Source organism: Eurypyga helias, unplaced genomic scaffold, assembly GCF_000690775.1.
Source record: "Eurypyga helias isolate BGI_N326 unplaced genomic scaffold, ASM69077v1 scaffold9549, whole genome shotgun sequence".
Classification (NCBI taxonomy): domain Eukaryota; kingdom Metazoa; phylum Chordata; class Aves; order Eurypygiformes; family Eurypygidae; genus Eurypyga; species Eurypyga helias.
Window position 1 is genome coordinate 76,750 of NW_010270117.1, and position 14,174 is coordinate 90,923.

At 43.5% G+C, this 14,174-nt stretch overlaps 1 protein-coding gene across 1 annotated transcript in view; it reads right to left on the reverse strand.

The window, feature by feature from the left end:
• The window catches only part of TNC (tenascin C), a 47,927-nt gene extending 44,908 nt beyond the window's left edge, over window positions 1-3,019 (reverse strand). Inside the window, exons 1-2 of the mRNA XM_010158324.1 lie at window positions 2,557-3,019; window positions 309-1,622 (exon numbers count right to left, since the gene is read on the reverse strand). Coding sequence (XP_010156626.1) covers window positions 309-1,622; window positions 2,557-3,019 — 1,777 coding nt within the window. The remainder of the gene's footprint in view (window positions 1-308; window positions 1,623-2,556) is intronic.
• Between the last annotated feature and the right edge of the window lie 11,155 nt (window positions 3,020-14,174).

Below are 14,174 nucleotides of genomic sequence, written 5' to 3' on the forward strand. Positions count from 1 at the left end.
ATACCTAATAAGATGATACCTTATCAATAAGATCAATACCTTATCAATACCTCTGGATACATGTCCCTCTTCTCCATAACTAGAACAGTTTCTTTCAGGTGCATTTTTTTTTAGCATCAAGAAGTACTATGAGAACCTGAAAGGTCATGGTGATAACTCCCAGTCAGTGTACTTCTCTGATTCAGCTGTTTGGACTCTGATAGAGAAGAGTGACAACAGGGTCCAGCTGTATGGAAAAGGGTTCACAGAGCCTCTGAGGCTGCTGGATGAACACAGGGAAGCAGTTCTGAAGGGACATTGCAACCTACCATCGGAGCAGTCATCCCCCATGTAGCCATCATCACAGACACACTGTCCATCAACGCAGCGGCCCGCGTTGTTGCAGTCGTTGGGGCAGGACCGCTCACGGCAGTCCTCCCCCATGAAGCCTTCATGACACACGCAGCGCCCATTGACACAGCGCCCATGCTGTTGGCAGTTGTTGGGGCAGGACAGCTCACCGCAGTCCTCCCCCATGAAGCCATTGTCACACTCGCAGCGCCCCTCCACGCAGCGCCCTCGGTTGTGGCAGTCTTCAGGGCACCGCAGCTCCCCACAGTCCTCCCCTGTGTACCCCTCGTCACACACACACTGCCCATTGACACAGAGTCCATGGTTGTTGCAATCGCTGGGGCACCTCAGCTCCCCGCAGTCCTCCCCGCTGAATCCTTCATGGCACACACATTGCCCGTTGACACAGAGCCCGCGGTTGCTGCAATCACTGGGGCACCGGAGCTCCCCGCAGTCCTCCCCGATGAACCCTTCATGGCACACACACTGCCCGTTGACGCAGCGCCCACGGCTGTGGCAGTCATTGGGGCACCGCAGCTCCCCGCAGTCCTCACCCAGGTACCCCTCGTGGCAGATGCAGCGCCCGCCCACGCAGCGCCCACGGTTGTGGCAGTCCTTCGGGCACCTCTTCTCACTGCAGTCATCCCCCACGAAGCCCTCGGAGCAGACGCACAGCCCATTCTCGCAGCGCCCGTTGCCGTTGCAGTTGTTCGGGCAGGTCAGCTCCCCGCAGTCCTCCCCGGTGAAGCCCTCCTCACAGAAGCAGGTCCCGTTGATGCAGCGCCCACGGTCAAAGCAGTCATTAGGGCAGATGAGCTCGCTGCAGTCCTCCCCAGTGTAGCCCTCGTCGCAGACACACTCGTTGTCCACACAGCGCCCGCGGTTGTGGCAGTTGTTGGGGCAGAGGGGCTCGCTGCAGTCCTTGCCGGTGAAGCCCTCATGGCACACGCACTGCCCACTGATGCATCTCCCGTGCACGCTGCACCCCTGGGAGCAGAGCTCTTCGCTGCAGTCGGTGCCTGTGTACCCCTCAAAGCACACGCAGACCCCATCCACGCACTTGCCTTGGTCATTACAGTCAGACGGGCAGGTAGCCTGGCCGCAGTCCTCGCCAGCGAAGCCTTCATTGCAGATGCATTTGCCCTGGATGCAGAGGCCACGATTGAAGCAGTTCCTTGGACAGTCTGGTTCAGAACAGTTGGGGCCTTTCCAGCCAGGCTCGCAAATGCAGCCACAGATCTCGATGCTGTAGTTGCCGTGTCCACTGCAATAGGGTGTTGTGTCCAGGCGACCTGTACCAACGATCAAGAAAACCCATTACTCCCCTTGTTTATGGGATACATTAGGACAGTGTGGTACATGTGACCTAAAAGGAGTCTGGTTTTCCTAGGTCCCTACAGGACATAATTTCCAGAATCACCAAAGCTGTTCAATGAGAATACCTCCTCCTTTCTCCAGTGAGATTTAGTTCACCAGGAATGCTTTAATTCACACTAATGCCAGGGAAGTACCCCTGCCAACTACTTGGTAAAATAGCATGCTGGATTCCTCTGCTCTTCTCAAAATCCCTCTTCCACTGACTGAGCAGCTTTCCTGACTGCTTCATTAGGGCATACACCGTGAAGCATTATTCACCAGTTCACTCCAGAACATAAAAAGCCAGGCAGCACGCTGTATCATCAACTCTGTGCTCAGAAAGACAGATTACTACTGCAAAGACCTGTCCTTTCTCTCTTGTATGACCAATCTCTTGCCTTAGTTTAAAAAACAGCCAGAAGGATACCTTTTTCCCTGCCTCTAACTATCTTTGCTTGTCTTTTGCCTTGTGTCCTGCTGTATTTTTATTGGTCTATGTTAGAAAACTTGGAAACGAAAACGGTTGCATTGGCAGCTTACTCAAGGGGACAAAATGTGGAGCCAAGGCGTTGGACTGTATGAGTTTTAATCATAACTCCAACACAGACTGTCACCATGCCCAAGTGCTGTACCTCCTCAATTCCACAGCTACAAAGTGTCCCAGGCAGACTCCTGACCCACAGATTCCTAAAACTGCAAAACTATGAATGAATGTATTCCGCAAGCTGGCCAAATACCTTCCCAGTTTTGATTATGTTTCAAATTCAACAGATTTAGCTTTGTTCATTCTTTAAATAGATGTATCTACTCTAACAAGATCTACAGCCAGCACAAGAATTTCCTCAAAAACAGCTCCCCAGTATTCCTTACCTTCTGCTGCCTGGGAATTAGGACAGCATCCAGTCCCACTGGCACACTGCTCCCGTAGGGAGGATACCAGCCCCTCCAGCTCCTCTAGTCTGCTCAGCAGATCCTTAATGTCTGGGGCAGCTGCACAGCCACAAGCTCGGCGGGGAATGTTAATACGGTGCGTGAAGACAATCTGGTTCTCCTCATTCACCGTGTGCTCCTCGTAATTCTTGACAGGCTCAATTTCTGCCTTCAGATCTGCATCACCGCTCGCTGTATCCAGGTCCACAGAGCAAAGGGAGCCAACAGGCAACTTAATGTTGTAGACATGGTTAAAAACCACAGGCTGATTATCCTCTGGCAAGGTCACGTTTAGCCCAGTCTCCCGCTTTTGCCGGATAATTCTCTTGATGAGTCCACCACTGACATGCTGGCACAGCAAAGCTAAGATCGCACAGGTCAAAACCTGGGTGGGGAGTCCCATTGCGGTGTTCAGTTCCTTTTCAAAGCTGATGGAGTTTTGCCTTTGGAATCTGGAGCAGAAACTGGACAGCCAGTTCAAACCAAGCTCGCTATTCTTTCCTTTTCTGGCACACTTGTTCCCTAGAAGAAGAAGGAGCAGCGTAAGCGATGAACTGCAGCTACACCATCCAACAAAACGTGACACTGAATGTGTGCTGGCATCCTTAAAGAACATGGCTGGGGTGGAACTCAATGCACGATCTCACCCAAGCTGCTGAACTTGCTCTTATATGAAGCAACAGTGCACTACCTTTTTTTCCAGGATCTCAGTGTGCTTGTGAAGGAAATGTCACAAGACATGAATCTTGAAGGAACCTACTAATATTTCCAGTTTAGAGTAAGTATGTAGTGGAGTATAGAATGTTTGACTGCCTCAAGCTGAAGACCAGGGCAAAGAAGCCTGCTGAGTCTCATTTCAACTGAAAACACTACTTTCAGACACAGGTAGGTAAAATAAATATATGTTCTGTTAAAATTCAGCTAAAGTTAAAAGTCTGTATTTCCTTCACCCTTTAGTCCACTGCTACACAAGACATTGTCAAAATTTATATCAACACTACTAAGCTCAGTTGCAGCCCTTTTCCATATGGTTTAGATTAATTGCTTGGGAATCTGAACTCCAGGGCTTGTAGTCTAGTACTAAGTTTCACTATATTGATGATTTGTCTACAGCATGAAGATAAACAGAGCGCTCTGGAGAACACTGCAGGTACTGGTGTCAGTTCTTGTATCATAGCTAACAATATTTCAGCATGGAAGCAGTGAGGCGGAAGAGGAGAGTCCGAGAAGGGAGACACGCCGTAAGGAACAGCAGTAGAAATACATGGGCACACACAAGAAGGGGGAGGAAGAGAAGGAAAAGAAATCCTCTGATGATCTAAGTCCTTCAAGAAAGACAGAAAGCTTTACATCAACACAGGTATAAAAACATCTTTTTAGCAACCAATATACCTTTTCATGAAGCAACATTTCCCACTGTTTGATCTTTCATCAGCTCTAATAGAATAGCTCACTTAGGGTTACAAGCACCTGGCTGGGCTGTACTAGCTCTTCCTGAAACTCATTCTTTTCAATCAGCTTCACTATTTCCTCTTCCTCCTCAGTCTGCACCTGCTCCTTTCAAATGATCTGAGCCATGGGAGCTGAAAGACATCTATGAACTTCCATGAAGAATCAACCCTTCAGCATGTAGATTGAGAACCAAAGCAGCTAATGGACTGACTAAACAAGTGCGCTTAGGAATGTCATCGCAGCATTTGTTTTTCCCAGAAAAGCTTGATTAAACGTTTAGGTCAGTGACTGTACTTTCACTAACGGTAAGCTAGTGAAATGCCAGTAATGGAGGAAACAGGAATTCTCTAAACATCACTGTTTTGATGATAATTAATTTGTCTGATGAGAGACAAGCTTCTTCCACCCTTCTGCTTCTCCCAAAGTATAGGGATTTTTTTCCCCCATGCTAACCCAGCTGCTTTGTGAAAGAACGACAACAATACATCAGACACTTCACAGAAGTTATTTTTTTAGATATTGTTGATGTCACAAAGAGTGAACTTCATTCCTTTCATTGGGGAATAAATCAGAAATAAACAAGCAGCAGTGGAGGCTTTTTTTCTAGTCGTGGAAAATCATTCAGCTTTAAGCTATTTCTAACACTTAACCCATTTGTTCAAATATGTCTGCAACCCCTGTCTGCACCAGAAAAGATCACAAAGTAGCTAATAAAGAATAACAGAGACACATGTGGTCCAGGTTTCATTTGCAACTCAGGCCAATCCCTAATTTGGGTTGCCAGTTCATGAAACATGTTCAGGACAGGATTTGAAGTGGGATTTTACTCTCAAGCTCTCCCGCTTGGGGTTTGTAAATTGTTTTCCATGCAACAAGATCCCATGTGCTATATACTTTTTGCCTTGAGACAAGGTCATGTAGCTAAAAATTGTGCCTAATCCTAAAGTAGTTATTTAAGGGACATGCTGCTTGACAAATGTATCACCAATGGAAAATACAACAAACTGGAAGCAGCTCTGCATCTAATTTTCACTGAATTTTAGTGAAAGTCAAGCATCAATTTCCTTATAGCTTCTGTAAATCTCAACCTACAAGAATGTGGGACTTACCCAAACCAAGAAAAGTGATTTAGTCTTTCTGCTGACTGACGTGAGTTTACATATCACTTTATGATGGTATAAACTGGGATTTTATTTTTTTTTAATATGCCTGGAAATTAAAAACCTGTTTCTGAGAGAAGCCATTGTCACCTTCACCTTCACTATTGATGAAAGCCACATGAACACCATTACTTTTACTTGATATTGCATTACAGTCAGCCAAACCTCTCAGGCTACAGATGATGCTCAAGACTTAATGTGTCTTGGCTGACATCCTTTTGAAGTTTATGAAGAAGCATTCTCCAGTGTCTGATCTGTGACCTCTGAGTTTTGACAGTGTGATATCTGAGCTAATTCAGATCAGGTGTTTCTCATCTGGTCTGCCAAGGACCCAGCATGATTAGCTGAGATCCACTCCTAGATCTAAGATCTACAGAACAAGACACCTTTCTAGAATTATTTATACATTAGCCACATTTTGGCTGGAAGAACAAAGTGACATCCTTGTCTCCAACTGCCATTCCTCAAACATATCTAAACAACAGCTCAGACCACAGTGGACCACCCAGGAGCATGCTGTTCTAGAGGGAAATGGAAGGCACAGCAACTGTCAGGCTCCGTTCTTCCTTAATTTTTCCCATCTTCTTTCCTTCAGAATGGTTGATGTAGTTTGTATTTTAAACCTGCCTCTTGGAGAAATCCTATCTATATTTTCTTTGCAGACATCAGCTGCTGGACTATTTACAGACACCTAAGAGTCTTGCACAAGAGTTTGCAAAAGACGACCCTTCTCATCCTGAGTTTGGCTTTGCTGTAATGCAAATAAAAGGACCTGGGTCATGTTTGTGGCATATCTCTCAGATATGTTGAGAGGCTTGTATGACCAAGAATGTGTCCATTTCTAACAAGCTGTTTGTCTAATATGGAATATTACTCATCCTAATGAACTGTGTCCCATGTCACGTCTTCCTGTCCTCCTGACTACAACACAACTGCTTCAAAAATCTTGGCAATGATTCTGTGGCTAGTCTGCAAAATATTCTGCTTGTCATGGACAGCAATAAAGTCCAGAGCTCGTGTTCTCTCAGTTTGATCACTGGCATCTTCCCACAGTCATCACCCTCACTAGGCAAGAGTTATCTTTTATTTCTCTTCTGTTCCCTTAGGCACAACCACAATATAAGTAATAAAAAAAGATACTGTGGCCTCTCACATGTCTTAAATTTCCTCAATCAGGAGTAACTTCCCTGCAGGACTGAATTTTACAGTCCTATCATTTAATGATTTGTGTACTGGCATCAGATAAAAAAATAGATCCAAGAGTTCATCTCTCGGAGTCGTCTGAGGCCTGTTGTGCACATCTTTGCTTCCAAGAACACTTAGGTAGCCTTGCCCATCTGAGTACAGGCTGAGTGACGAAACCTTGGATCATTGACACTGGATGCATAGGTATGATTGTAAGAGTACTTTTTTCTTGGGTTCTTTTTCTGTTGATATTGTTTTCTTTAATTGTGCAAGATCTTCTTTAGAACACATAAACTTAACAAGTGGTATATCTGAAATGATTGGTCTAGGTGGCCAGGATAGAGATATCAGTGTCTCACTGAAAATGTGATGTTGTATCAAAACAACATGGGCAGAGGGTATTGGGCAATGGCTCAGCCATCGCGGCAGTACTGGTGTCGAAAGTTTGAAATCTCTTCAAGGAGGGTTGGGTTCAAGATGAAGTTACAAGAGTATGAAGATAATAGACATTTTTTCATTCCAGGAGACTTCTTGTCTCCCCTCTACTCCTCAGTCTTGGCTGGCTCAGAGCATGTTACTATTCACTTCAGAGTTTCTTTAGCCTGTTATTAAGAAACAAGTCATGGCATCCTATGCACTAGCAGCTGATGCAGAAAGAGATTCAGGGAAAAAAAAAATTCCTTGTCTTATAGAAACACTAACTGTAGAAGTCAGATGTTATCCGAAGACAAAAAAAAAAAGACCATTTCAAGAAAAACACTCCTTAAAAACCTGATCGCTAGCTAGTACCACTCTTAATAATATACGATGGAAATAAACTGAACTGTCAATAGCACAACTGAAAGGAATAATTTTCATTTCCGCTGCAGCCCTTCCATCTGAGGATCTGAAAACACATCCTAGTCTGCTGTCAAAAGCTGAAAAAATATTAAGGTTATTTTTTTGTTTAAACATTCCCCCCCACCTCGCCCACCTCCTGACATCAGAACTTTTTCAGGACCTTTCCATTTAATTAGAAATTTGTTTTTTAATACGAAATTTTCAATCAGTCTTGAAAAAACCCCAGGAATCCTGACTCCTAGGGAATACTAAGCAAAGGTAATGTATGAATATTTTCCTTCCCCAAAGACATATTTGCTGGAAACCAGCAGGTGTGAGAAACTAAATTAATGTTTGCATAGTTTAAAGTTCTAGTGTACCATTCTAGTCTCTCTTGCAAGTTCAGGAGTGGCAGAGTTGTGAAATGATTTGTGGGTATGTGGAGCAATAAATATGCAAATAAGAACCCTGTGTGATTTTAATCAAAACAGATTGCAGCAATGAAGAAATGGAGGTGTTAAAAAGTATCTCAGCTGTCCTTAAAGGAGGCAGAAGGCTGATTAGATTTGCTCAGACACCCGCTACATGCCATGACTTGGAAATTAGACTTAAAAATGGCAGGGAAAAAAAAAAAGAGAGAAAAAAGGAAGCAATTCCTTTATAAACAGATACTTCCAACATTACAGCAGGAGGGAATCAAATATTGTCAGCATATATTGGATGAAAGCACATCTTGTTAAAATCTGCATAAAAGGAGCAATGGACTGGATTCTGACAGAGGGGAAGACTCAGTTGAAGATGAGCCACAGTCCTCTACAGAAAATACAAATCACTGCATCTTGAGGTTTGTTAATTGCTAACCCCAAGATAGTTTTCTGTGATCTTCATGTTTCAAGAATTTCCATCCAGGCATGATCTGGCCATCTGTTCCCCCAAGACTGGGGTATGAAGCAATGCACATGTGTAGGTGCACCATCATGGTATCTTCTCTATATTTATGGCCATACAGAGAATAAAGCCATGTTAGGAATTTGATCTGGCCTGGAATAGTCCCTCTTTGCAGACATAGGGAATTTGTGCATTTTTTACAAGCAGTGCTGTTAGAGAGGATTAATAAATTTAAACTGTCTGCCAGAGTGCATTTTTACAAGGCAAGGCCTCAAAAAATGCAACTTTTAAAATAAATGTGCTAATGTAGCTTTGCCAAGAGCATGTGACTCTTGAGGCACAGGACACCTTCTCAAGCACAAATGGATTCAGTCTAAGTCAATCGAAATGTTCTTAAAGAAAGGACTGGGGTCATGGTGGGGGGCTGAAAGTTTAGACATGGAAGGTCAAAACTGAACAGTTCTGACTTCATCATCTTTCACTGCTGTTTCTATACATTCATAACTACAGAAAATCATTTTCTTTCCATTCCCAATTCCAGCAGGGCAAAGGAATCAGCAGGGATTCTCAGCATAGGTCAAACTACATTAAATCACAGTGCAGAGCAGAAATTCATAACAATCCTAAACCATCAGTACTGAATCTTTCCAGCAGAAATGATCAAAGCCAAATTGTTGCCTTTTTTTTTCTTCTTCTTTATTTACATAGTATTCATTCTAAGGAGAAGAATTTTATGGCAGCCAAATCTAGAGTAATTCCCAAAATTCATTGTGCTCCCCAAGACTCACAGAGAACATGTGTACAAAGAAATGTTGTGATTGTTTCAACACCAATTAGACACCACAGATATGAATAGGTCCTTTGGATGTGCAGCTCCAAAAGGAAATACTCATAATTCAGTAATTTTCTTCAAACTCCTAAATCTGCATAGAGAGGAAAAGAGGATCGTAACTATCAAAGCAGCTGATTCCCTCATTCTCAAAAGATAAGATGCAGTGTGATGAGCAGTAATCCACCCAGCTCCCAAGTTGCAGGGTGAAGGCTTACCCCTCATCTGTAATCAGAAAACTTCACTTCTACCCCCATCAAGAAAAAACATCCTGCATACAAGGTGGTATAGGTACTAAAATCCGCTTTCTGTTACAGAAGTGTTTTGGTGATGTCCATAGCCCCAGAACAAGGGCCCCACGGCACCCATGTGTGCTGCAGGCGTGGCAGAAAGCCATTCTCCAAAAGATTTTATAATTATAGCAGACAAGCAAAGCATGATTCCTCCACTTTAAATATGGAAAACTGAGACACAGGGAGGCTGGCACTGAGACAACTGAGCTCTTAGAAGCCTCTGCATTTAGGCCTAAGTATTTCACCCACTGCAAGACTGACGAAGCTGATCCAGCTCTGCTGAGTCCCATCGCAGTAGCTCAAACACAAGCACCTCCCCGAAGGCATTTATAGCACCTCACAGCACCAGACCCTAACACCGTACCTCCCTTTTCATGAATCTGCTTTTAGGACTTAAATCTTTTTTATTTAAGGGCAAACTGGCAGTTTGTGTTTGATGTGGGTACGCATCCCCAGCTCTGAGCTCTGGTTACACCCTGAAGCCACCTGTGTTTCATGGAGCGCTGTCCCCGCACATTTAAGAGCAGCCCCCTTCACTTACAACTAAGGGCACTTTGAACGCAGAGATAGGAATGATTTGCACAGTTTATTCATGACTGATTTCTGAGCTCACATAGATTAGACTTTTCATGTAGAGAAAACATTCTGAGGGCCTCGCCCATGCCACTGGAATTACTAATACAAACAAAATAAATCTTAGATTACCATAAGTGAACCCTGCAGCAGGACCCTGGTGATCACTAGAATTGTAATCAGATTTAAACCTCAGACTGATTCAAACAACAGCAATTAAAACAAGTATACAGACATTTCTTACCCCATCCAGCCCCTGAGGTCCTGCATTAAACATCGCTCAGCTAAGCGTGAACTCTTCACTCCTGTTATTTTTCATCTTTGGCTTCAGCTCTTAGATGCCATTTCTACTCTGGGGAAGCTGCACAGTTTCTGTTTCACAGATCCTACTGTACGTCATCTTTAAATAAAACCATTCGGATTCATTTTAACCTCTGCCCATTCCACCTTGGCTGAAAAGCAGCATATAGACAGGGCTTTGCTGAGGCTGTTTTGGAAGGAATTATAATTAATTGCTTTGTGTACAATTTAGAATTTAGCAAAGGCTCATATTTCAAAGCCATCAGCATGACAGTGCCACAAAAGAGGAAGGAAAAGTAACCCACTGAAGCCAACATCCATAAAAATGTGAAAGAGCTATGGTAAATTCTGAATGATAAGCATAAAAGGAGTCCCATGAGAGACTAAACCTTCTGTCGTACAGTGACTATTTTGAGTTAAATTAGCATGATTATTCCATTATAAAGCACTTTGTTTCAAAAGTTCTGTACTCTTAGCCATGGAAAATCTCTCTAGGTCTATCCTTGCTCAGGATCTCAGAGACTTTTCCAAACTAAACAATGAGTTTGGCTGTTTTTCAAAGCAGAGCGAAAGTTCAGAGGTCAGAGGTGGTCTTCTTCTAGTATCAATAACAACTTTGATCAATAAAATATGAAACGTAATGAGCAAATCTCATGAATTAAATGAAAAATTAAGTCAGCTGGCAGAGATACAGCTGGGAGAAAATGACTGATGAAAACATGCAGTAATTAAACAGAAGTGAAAAACAGATTATGTGATGAGGTGCCTGCAATAACAGGATATTGAACTCAACAACCAAGAAGTGCCTTCCAGTTTCGTAGTCTTAAGGACTTTTTTGATTAATGTTTCTTGGGAATTACCTGGCTGATGATGAGAAAAGCAAAGAAATTCTTCCTGAACACGCTGCTGCTGCTGCTATTCCTATTCCACCAAGAGGAAAGAAGCAAGAACTCAGAGGAGACCCAGGCTTGTGGAACTTGTGAGATCTGAGATCATTCCTAATTTCTGGCATGCGTTTAGAAATCAGGATGATAATTGACTTGTCTAATAAGTCTGTGGGAGGTTTGCACTGTAAACAAAATACAAATAACTGAATTACATTTTTTATGTTTCCATTTGTTCCTCTAGAGAGATTCTTCAGTTTAACCCTACGAAAAATCTTACCCTGCTTTCAATTTTTCTGCCTGAGTTCTATGATCTTCATGCTAGAGGTTGTCTCTTAATGCTTTTATACACTGCCTATATTAGAGGAAGCCGCAAGTGTCTCAAACAACAGTAGCCAAGTGGCTACAGTTGGTAATAAGATTTAATCACAGTCACCTTCTAAACAGGCCAGAGATAAACAGTAGAGAAGATTGATGGCGAAATGAGATGCCTGTGGAAATTATAAAATCTGCCTAGAGCAGAGCTGCTCTAAAACAACTACCAAGTTGTTTAGGACTGCTGGATATAAGATACTCTTGTTAAGTCCATTCCTATGCAATTATTTATAGAATAACCCCAGTGGTTCCTTTGGAGCCATTCCAGAGACCAGCCATCATCGGAGAAAATTAAATAACAAACCTGTGTTTAACATTATTAAAAATTAGTCTTACGAAAATGCTTTGTGTTCCTATCAGGAGATTTCCATTCCAAGTGTGCTGGGGGGTGCAGCGATGGCCCCTGCCGCAGTCTGCGCAGCCAGCAGTGAAGGGCACCAAGCAGCATGACAGAACCTGCATGCCTTCTGCTCTGCTCACTGCCCAGGCACAACTCTTGTGGGATGCGAGGGGTCACTGCCCCTGAACATTGCAGATAGCTTCAAAGGTGTGTGTGCAGGCTGTCATGCTAAAAAGCAGCCTGCTGTCCCTCAGAAGAACGTAGAGGCACAGGCTGTACTGGAACATGATGCTCTCAGAACGGGTTGAACCCTCGCTTAATCAAAACGATCATGAGTATCCACTGGAATACATCAAGAACAAGGATCTACACCACCTGTTGTTCCACCAACAGGTATCACAAAGGTTATGTAGAATTCATATTTGCAGGATCAGACCCTAAGGACATGGTGCCTGCTGAATCCTAGAACATCCCAGTTTCTCTTGGCTTCTGCCAGAGCCGTATGTCTGTTTGAACACAGTTGTTGGTATGAGAAGCATCCAACGTGGCACTATGTAATAGTTACACAGAGCCAACCAGCCTCAGGAGGAGACCTATACTGAACACAGGAATCAAAAGCTCTTAATGATTCATTTTCAGTACCATCAAATTATCTGTATTCAGAATGAATGAAGATGATTGCTGAGTGGCTTAGATGCATAATGCAGAATTAATCAGACCATGTTCATAACTGTGTTTAATTTCTCATGTAATGTACTGTTAAATGTGCATCATTAGAAACAAATGAATGACACATCTGAGTTGCAGATGTGCTGCCTTCCAGCATGCTCATGGGCTCCTGACCATGGATAATGTGGCTTATACCAAATATGCCTCCAGATTGTGACTTAGCAGGATCTTGCTCTTTTAGTTAATTTTATATCAACAACTGCACAAGCCTTTCCTGCCTTTTGTTGAAGACACTAAGGTCTCTGCTGCTACACCTTGTCCAGCAAAAGTGTGGCAGGGTGGGAGGTGGCACGGCTCTCCATGTCCTCCTCTTCATTCACAGGGGCAATACAAGCTATGTCCTCACGCCTAGACTGAGATTTCAAACCACCTAGGTAGAAAATCACATACTTTCTGAGAAGTCTTCACAAAAAGGAGAACCTAAGCATATCAGTGTTGTCCAGTATTAGGTGCTAGAGACCCTGGGAGCATTGAGGCAATACAAAGGTGTCACTTCGTATATATTAGGGAGGGATGCATGAAATCTTCTGGTAAAGGGTTAGTTTTGGGAGCGTTGTGTGTGACCTGACAAGCATTCCCAGAGTCAGCTCCTGGCTGCCAAGGCTCTGAGCACCCAACAAAACCAAGGCAGACAATGGGAGCTGTGAGTGAAAACCAGGCTTGCTCCACGACTGCAAAGCTGTGCCAGAGCTCGCTGGTTCCAGGAGGGCAATGGCCCAAAGGCATGGTCCAGCCAGCAGCTTCTGAGTGCACGGCAGGCTATTTGTGACCAGGAAAATCTGCCTCTTGCGCTGAATTTCCATACGTGTTTAATCCCAGTGACTGAGGAAGACATTGGCAAAGCATATGCCGTGCTGAATGGAGGCGAATAAAGCACTTCCCTGCAAAACAGAGCCTAACGTTTATTTTGGGTGTGTGATGGAGTCTGAATTCATGTGATAGAGTAATCCTGTCGATGAGGTCATGTGTTCCCCTGAAGGGGCTTCTTTGTACCCCGGGTTAGTTAGCAACGCTTTTTCTGTTATCAAGCATCTGATTAAACTCACAAAAGAAGGGTCTTTAAAAAACAGTCTCAGGCAGAATGGAGAAGTGAATAAATATTTTTTTTTTTCCTTTCATTTTATCTGACAGGAAAAGAAGAGAGGAATAAGATGGGAATAGGGCAAGGCAGTCATTATTCTCAGATGACAGAACAAAGGTCTTAATCTATTTTCAGATTTTCTACAGAGCCCAACCCTGTGGCAGATGCTAGTTACACACATCCACGTGGCAAATTTCACCTTGAAGGATCGCAGCGCACGGTCCAAACAACACAAGCCTCCTGGAAGCCAGTCTATGTCTCTCACTGCTGCAGTGACACAGTGCCTACCTTCTGCAGTAGTGAAATCATTTACCAAAACACCGGGCTTTTGTTCCATTTTATGGGAGCTAAACTAAAAAGTGCCCCCAACTTTTATTTGACAATGAAGAAAGACGCAGCCCTTTGGATGAGAATATTTTTGTCCCTGCATCTCAGACAAATGTATTGTTTTGTAGTACCCTTACTTTGTGGCAGGAACACCAGCTCAGCTCTGACAGCAGAGAAAGAGTGAGTTGTAGCTAAATCACTACTAATTTTCCTTGCAGGACACACACCCAAGGTTAGCTTAGATTGTGAAGTCTAATAAGAGAAAAGCTTGAGTTGTTTTGCACTGATCTGTCTCAAAGATGCTTATACACAGTAAGATATCT